The sequence below is a fragment of the Nannobrachium achirus genome, assembly GCF_963921795.1.
Source record: "Nannobrachium achirus genome assembly, chromosome: 16".
In the NCBI taxonomy this organism is placed as follows: Eukaryota; Metazoa; Chordata; class Actinopteri; order Myctophiformes; family Myctophidae; genus Nannobrachium; species Nannobrachium achirus.
The window spans coordinates 52,867,482-52,876,014 of NC_137823.1; the positions used below are offsets into that span (position 1 = coordinate 52,867,482).

Sequence of the window (8,533 nt, forward strand, 5' to 3'; positions counted from 1 at the left end):
GAAAATGTTTTGAAATACTAATGATTAAAAACAACAAAATGTAGGAAAACTAAAATTAAGGGACCCATAAAAGTGTGTCCCCGACCCACAAATGGGTCCCGACCCAGTGTTTGGGAAACTCTGCTATGGGGGAAATTCCGTTTCAGCTTCACCCAGCTGATGGTTGCTCAGATGGTCATGATGAGCACTCGAGGGCTGTTAGGGGGGTCTTTCTCAGGGATACTTTGACACATACTGTAGACCAGGGGTTTTCAAAGTGGGTGAAAGTACAAAGTTATTTTCAGTCAGTTCTAACCAAAATGGCTATTATCTCAACGTTTTCCTCGCAACATAATCACTAAAATATCGTCACTGTCGGGCAGAAACCTTGTATCTCCAAGTTTCAAATGTGTACGTCTTTTGGTAAAGCAAAGCCCTGCTTCATCATACAAGACTGTCGCACAAAACTAGTGAAAACAGCCGATCTACAAGCACACAACGCCTCGCGATGTTGTGTGCTTTTAGATCGGCTGTTTTCACTAGTTTAGTACATCTATACTACTAGTCCTTACCCGTTCAAAGATATGAGCTCCGAAATGATGTGCAGTGTGTGGGTTATGGGATGTGCACTGTGCACACGGTATATGAGGGATGGAAAGTAACTTTAACTGGTACTTGCATGATAATATGTAGGAGCATCAATGTAAGAAATACCCGTTTCGTTTAATGGCTATGTGTGTGTGTGTGTGTGTGTGTGTGTGTGTGTGTGCAGCGGTTTGGACCGTGAGACCATCCGCAGAGTAGTCTGTGTTTCTTTTTGAGAGGGTCGGTCCGCCTGAAAAACGCGTTTTGGAACGAAACGGTTACGTTTTGCGCGTTTGTGACGCCCTCTACGGGTGGAATTGGAAATGCTTCTGGGGATTCGTTGAGTAAGCCACCCGCAACCTGTGGCAGAAATTCAGTGTTGACTCGACGTTTTGTTTGTGATTTATGGCTATTGTTTGCAAAACGGGCCCCTCCCGCTAACTTTGGAAGCCCGTTACGAACGAACGGTATGGACTATCAAAATATCCCTTGACTATGTTCATTGCATGGGTTCAGAGATCATGTGTACCCATTTTCGTGACATTTGAAGAAAATATGTAGGAAAAGGAGCAAAAAGTGTGTTTTGGAGAAAATTCAAAATGGCGGAAAATCTATCCTGACGCAAATGGGCGGGGCCTATATGGGGAGATGCGTATTGACCCAAGGAATCCAGGGAAAAAAGAATTTTAATTTTCCGACCTACGGTTCAAGAGTTACAGGCCGAAACGTAAAGTGGACTGTTATAGCGCCACCATGAGGCCAACTGACAAAGTTATTTTTTATTTAATCCTTGATATCATTATAAATCTCCTCTCAGAGTTTTGTAACTGTAGCCCCTATGGTTTGCGAGAAAAAAAATATTGAATGTGAGTTTTTGCGATTCCCATTATAAGTCAATGGGAAAAATTAATTCACTAATAAATTAATATCAATTAAACGATTTGTGAAAGTGACAAACGGGCTTCACAGTTATGTCAGGTGTGTTCATATGCTATTGGTGATGCGATTTCAGATCAATTGCTCCAGCCACCGAGGAGAAACGCTGTGACAGACACTCACTCAGACAGACACTCACTCACTCACTCAGACAGACAGACAGACATTCGCTAAATTATAGTATAGATAATTTTGCGAATGTCTGTCTGAGTGAGTGTCTGTCACAGCGTTTCTCCTCAGTGGCTGGAGCAATTGATCTGAAATCGCATCACCATAAGCATATGAACACACCTGACATAACTGTGAAGCCCGTTTGTCACTTTCACAAATCGTATGCTGTATATTAGCATTTTTATGGTGTATCTACTATCTATTCTGCATCTAGCATGAGGCACATCTATTCTGCATCTAGCTTGAGGCAAAATGTTTAACCAGCTCTGTGTGTGTGTGTGTGTGTGTGTGTGTGTGTGTGTGTGTGTGTGTGTGTGTGTGTGTGTGTGTGTGTGTGTGTGTGCAGGCAGGCGGGTGTGTGTGCAGGCGGGTGGGCGGGCGGGCTGGTGGGGGGGGGGGGCATTAAAGTATCTCTGTAGCCATTAAACGAAACGGGTTTCTTACATTGATGCTCCTACATCATGCAAGCACCAGTTAAAGTTACTTTCCATCCCTCATATACTGTGTGCATATCTTTGAACGGGTAAGGGCTAGTTTTATAGATGTTTTTTGGACATACAAGGTTTCCACCCGAAAACGACGATATGCTATAAATATAAGGTGCTGGGAGTGCAAATTATGAAAATAATAATGTAGGGGTGCCTCGGATGAAAGAATATTTATAGGGGTGCCCCGAGCCAAAAAAGTTTGGGAACCCCTGCTGTAGACATATGCCTGCCAGGAGGCCAACCGGTGACCTTCTGTTTACCAATGTCACCGAATCCATTTATCCTGCTTATAATAATCATGCACCAACTCGCCCTATAACTCGTTTGTTTTGTCCAGGAAAAACGATTCCATAATTTAATAATTTAACAAGTTTTCCGGTGGTGTCATTTATATAAATATCCCACAAAGTTTTAAATGCAGCTCTGTGAAAGGATAATTTACAACAATTTAGTTCCCTAAAGGCTTATCAAGTTAGTGAGGTCTGCTGAGAACATATCATTTCCAAATTACGCAATTGGTTATATACATGATTAAGTTTATCTCTAGGAAATCAAATCAAAACATGACATTAACGCCAATCCAGTATGTAATTAACTATATGCTGCAAAGTCAAAACATAGCATTAATAGCAAATAGAGTATGTAATTAACCATAGGCTGCAACAACGATTTGTCTTGGAGAATCACGTGTTTCCCATTCAAACAACACTAATTAGGCCTAGCACTGTGAGCTGGGAAGTACTTTACCTACTAATGTGAGAAAAATGAGTAGACAAGGTCATACAAAAGACACACCGTGACCTGCTAAGTGGGTAGCCTTGCTTTCCCACACATGCAGCCCCTTCCCAGGGCTCTTGTTAGGATTACTGCTAAGTACGCTCTTGAATTTAGTTGGACAAATTCATCTTGAGCAGTACATTAATTTGTGAAAAATGGACACGGCTGTTAACGCACTAATGTTGACACTATGGTAAAGATGAATTATTTTCATTTTAGGGGTAGGTTACTGTAAGTCTTTCTTATTTGTCTGTTTTGCTCTTCTAATAGCTTTTTCCAAGCTTTTTCCATATTTAATTTCACTGGACTGTGCCCTGGTGTTGTCTGATTGATTGATTGATTGATTGATTGATTGGTTGGTTGGTTGGTTGGTTGGTTGGTTGGTTGGTTGGTTGATTGGTTGGGTAAGACTGGCAGGCATACTGCTGTGTCTGCTCGGATGATTATGAAAGTCTGACATCTCATTACTCCACCACGTGGCTACGCGTGTGGTTAGGTTTAGAGATAGGCTTAATAATGGGGAGAGCCAGATGGAAACAACTTGGGAGTCATTGCTTTCCGTACGCACTCGTGTCTGCTGACATCATCAGTATAGTCTTGGACTTTTTCCTTATCAATTCTTAGATTTTATCATCAGTAGTCTTGGACTTTTTCTTATCAATTCTGAGATATCATTCTTGGTTCGTCAACAACAAATATCTAGATGTCAACTGGATATTTGGGGGCCAAAGATAACCTTTATATAGGAACCAAAACGGAGTGCATACCTCCGTCAATGCTATGCAATTGTGAAGATATGCCATTCAGCACTGTGTTTTGGTTACTGGACGGAAATCAGCTCTTCAACACTGCCATTTTGCTTGAATGAGCCAATAATAATGAGGGGTTTGCTGAAGTTATGGTGTGTGTTCACATGTCTCATCGGTGACGAAAAAGTGCTGCCTAGAGTGTAAAATGAAAGATGCAACATGCTCCACGCCAGACAGAACTCCTAGAAAAGGTTGTGATATGCCTCGTCCGGGGTGGGGGGCTAATAACGATTATGACATTCTACCTGATAATTAATTGTTCCACGAACTCTGGAGCATATGAATAAATAATTACATTTATATTTAGCTTTTAGACTTTGAAATGACACAGGGCAGATATGACAAATAACATCAATATTCAGAGAAATGACAAAATCTTTATACTTGAAAAACAATCATTAATAGTTTTGAGCTTGTAGATCTGCTAATTCTTCTCTCTTTTTTTTGTCCCTGCAACCATACTTGCAATTTCCAATTGCATCTTTCTACTAAAAAGTTATTCTTTGCCCCATGACCAAACTTTCAACCTTTTTCTCAAATCTCAAATCAAATCAAATCACATTAAGATACAATCAGTGTCCTGCCATTTACTATATATATATATATATATATATATATATATATATATATATATATATATATATATATATATATATATATATATACAAACACACACACATTACCGTCAAAAACGCAAACCCATCACAGTCATTTGTTTTGGTAAAAAAGTAGGCCTAATAGAAGGTGTCCTGCAACGTGGCCCGCAGTATCTATGCTATGCCACTGCACCGCAGTTTATCAGGGTGCATAGGAAGAGAGACAGCCGCTGATACGAACGACCTACGGCCTGGTCGCGACCTAGGCCACGACCTGGAGGTCGTAGGTCCCGGTTCTGGAGGTCGTAGTTCGCGGTACATACTTGTTAGGTCGCGGCCGGTCTAGTTTCGCGACCCCCGGCCGTGGTTGCGCCACCTCGGTCGTCCCCGGGCCGTCTTTTTGCAGAATATTCTAGAGCAGCAGCGCTATTCAACCTTTTGAAGCTTGTGATTGGCTGAACCGGAGGTAGGAAGCGCTCCATTGTAGTCACTTGGACCGCGCGAGGTGCACCAAAACCTATCCTTAACCCTAACCCCAACTCTAACTCTAACCCTAACCTTAACCCTAACCCCAACTCTAACCCTAACCCTAACCCTAACCCTAACCCTAACCCTAACCCTAACCCTAACCCTAACCTGCCGACACTGAGTAGCTAACCTGCCGACGCTGTTGAAAACGAGCGCTCCTTCCCTTAGCAAGCGTAGAGTTTCTAAACTCGCGTCCCTTCCCTTAGCAAGCGTAGAGTTTCGATCGCGGCGCTCCTTCCCTTAGCAAGCGTAGAGTTTCTAAACTCGCGTCCCTTCCCTTAGCAAGCGTAGAGTTTCGATCGCGGACTTCCCAGGTCGCTGAATTACGACCGAGATCGCGCAAAACCTCCAGAACCGGGACCTACGACCTCCAAGTCGTGGCCTAAGTCGCGACCAGGCCGTAGGTCGTTTGTATCAGCGGCTCTTGCTGCATAGGAACCCAAACAGAGTGGAAAACAGCCTCCTTTGAGGGCCCACTGTCTGGAACGTCTGCTCTGGCAGTAGTGGGGCAGGGTCTAGGTGGGCGTCTGCCAGCAGGGATGGCAGGTTTGGCTCTGCCAACTCACAGGCGCACCTGAATTAGGTCAAGGTAATTACGGGGGTGTATTTAAGTGACCTAATCCTGTTGATCTTTCTGTTCCAGTGTATGCCCAGGAATCTATTTTGGCAAGCGCTGGTTTATACCAGTGGTTCTCAAATGTTTTCATGTCAAGGTTAGGACCACCAAATTGATATTATATTTGGCTGCATAGCCACATCTGAAAAGAGTTGGTGCCAACATGGACCCACTTTGAAAAGATGTGTGTTGTTAAACATCCTTTTTTCTTTTCTTTTTTTAAAGATTTTGATGAATTGCAGAGCTTGCATGATCTACTACCTTGTCATGATCATAGTGTCACGAGAAACCTCAATGCAAAACATACTTTTGATTCTATTTTGAATCGATGCCTTCTTGGATTCTCATGTAAAAAATTGCGGTTAACAGAAAGGACACAATTGCGAAGCAATTTCCTGGAAAATTAGATTTTATTTATAATTGGGACCATTGTCAGGTTGACATCTAGTCGGTGGTGAGTCGTCAGCTTAATAGCAGGAATCCATGATGCGCCTCATGCTCATGAACCTGCTGCCGCTCATGCCCATGTTCATGAAGTTCCTGTACTCTCCGGGCCTCATGTACATCATCCTTCCCCTGAAGTTGGGCTGCTCGTACATCAGCCAGTGGCCATCCATCACGTTGCAGGACATGCAGTTGTTCATGCGGTAGCGGTCCATGATGGAGTCGCAGTCGTCGGACAGCTCGGACATCTGGCCACCGAAGTTCTCCCTCTCGTAGATCTTCATCCTGTAGTTGCCCCTGTACATGGGGATCATGCGGCAGGACCTGATGTGGTCGCTCATGCCCATCATGCTCATGTAGTCGGCGTACTCTCCCCTCCTCATGAAGTACTGGTTGCCCATGTAGTTGGTGCGGTCGTACACCATGAAGCAGCCCCTCTCCACCCTGCAGGAGTGGCACCTGCTCAGGTAGGAGGACATGTCGGGGCAGTCGCTCTGGCACTCGTAGGAGCGGCCCTGGAAGTTCCTGTCCTCGTAGAAGGTGATCCTGCTCTGGTTCATGTTGCTGGAGGTCATGTTTGCGTCGGTCAGGGTACCGCTAGAAGCGATGGTGCTGCTGCTGCTGCTGGTGTTCGAGCTGAGCTGACTATCTACCTGATGGAAACATTCCCTTTTTATACCTGGTGGCCGGAGGCCAGGCCCTTTTGTAAAATAGAAAAACACCCTGACCCAGCAACATGCCATGGAAGCCCATAGAGTACCCATAGAGTACATACAGTGAGGGGTCGTCCATGTTCAGAGCTGGTTCCCTCAAAAAATACATTAGAGAGGCGATTTTCTCTTAGAATACCATCATACAAAGCCTCTCTTTTGAAAGGCTTAACAAAACAATGAGCTGTTACACCTTTGTACTGACTACAAAGGTCTACAGCACAGTGCCCACAATACCATCCCAAGGTTTGTTTTGTTCATTCAGCTTTGTTTTGCTGTTAAGTTATCTTGTCATAAACAATCTGATTGTGATTGATTGATTGATTGATTACATACTTTATCAACAGTTTGTAAAAAGTACAGAGGTACAGTTATACAATAATGCTAAAAGGATAACACAAAAAGGCCTTGTTATGTGGTCCTGTGTATTCAATTCATCAAGCTGACTAATTTAATAATGTCAGAAGAGGATTATTAAATACACATACATCATGGCATTACATCTGACTTGAGTTATGATCATTACAATTGTCTAAAGCTGTCATTGCTGTGTAAGACTGAATCAAGTACCGTCATGAAACTGTACCTTTTCCTATGCAAACTTCTAATAAAGTCTTCAATCAATCAATCAAACAAGGTTTTATTTTGTGGTGCAATTTCAACATGTAGAGAAGTTATGCAGTTACTGTATATGGTGAGATATTGTGTTGAACACGTCTGACATGTAACGCCTTTAAATGAAAGCCTTGTTCTGTGATGAAGGCAGGTCTGTCCATGTTTATTCTCCCACTACAACACTGTTCATGACACTCCGATGGATCAGTGACACATTTCCAAAAACATTCATGCTGGGACCCCATAAAATAATCATATTTGAACTGGGGACCCACCCACCCTGACAAGGACAAGGACTTGGAATTGTATGCATTTCATTTTGTTTGACTCGGTTGGTCCCACAGATAGATATTGTGAAAATAGAATAACTACAAGCTTTTTATGCCAGTAGCAGATTTTATTCAAATTGACTAAAACTACAGTACCAGCACAGTACTGTAGACACAATGGATAAGAGGTCATACGTTCCAAAAGTCAGCCACAAGACAGACAACCGCAAAAGTCTTGAATAAGATTGCGTAACAGCAATACAGAAGTCATCACGGGTGACCAAACCCCTTCATTTCATGTGGGTTATGCTATCACTTCACTCAAAACGCCACTCCGTTTGGATTGTTTACCTAGCTATGCTTGAATTCCCCCCGGTATGTTGCTTAGATCTTTTTGTGTCTTAAGCCGTGACAGCGGAGATGAAAGCTTTTATGAAGTGTCAGCCATGCAGGACTTGCACCAAACGATGCTGAAATGTTTCACAATGAAGAAACTTACAGCCCATAAAGAGTTGAAAAACAGCGATGTTGCAACCACCTGACCAAAACCATAATGTTTTTCTAGCAGTGGGCGCTAGATAGTATCATATTGGCCGGTGATTGTTTGCAGTCCAACCACTCCATTAACTTACATGGTAGTTAAATTGAGTTATGGCATCTCTTGTCCGTGTTCAGGGTTGAACAAACAGTGGATGTCAGCACAAGCCTTTCGTAATCTACAGTACTGCGGTGTACAGGCTGCAGGGCCCACTCACTATGAGAGCTGAGAGGGATTCTAGTATTGGGGTTCATGTTACTAGTTTCTATGCTATACCTTCAGCTGGTGTGATTACATTGGAATGAGGAAGAACAGAAGAGATCACAACAGCATGGGCCAGAACCTAAAAGCCAGGAAAAAAAGCAATCTGTTGATTTAGCCTTATACTAGGTCTTATACTGTACTCTCTCTGGCACCATAGTCTCTGACACAGACTCCAGTCCAGTCCAATTATGGACACCACCGCACACAG

General features: G+C 43.1%; 1 protein-coding gene across 1 annotated transcript; it reads right to left on the reverse strand.

Annotated features, from left to right (window-relative positions):
- Positions 1-5,952: 5,952 nt before the first annotated feature.
- LOC308301335 (gamma-crystallin M3-like) lies at positions 5,953-6,504 on the reverse strand (the record flags this gene model as incomplete). Its single annotated transcript, XM_080745285.1, has 1 exon — positions 5,953-6,504. The coding sequence occupies one exon, from the start codon at positions 6,502-6,504 to the stop codon at positions 5,953-5,955; it is 552 nt and encodes a 183-aa protein (XP_080601411.1).
- Positions 6,505-8,533: the final 2,029 nt, after the last annotated feature.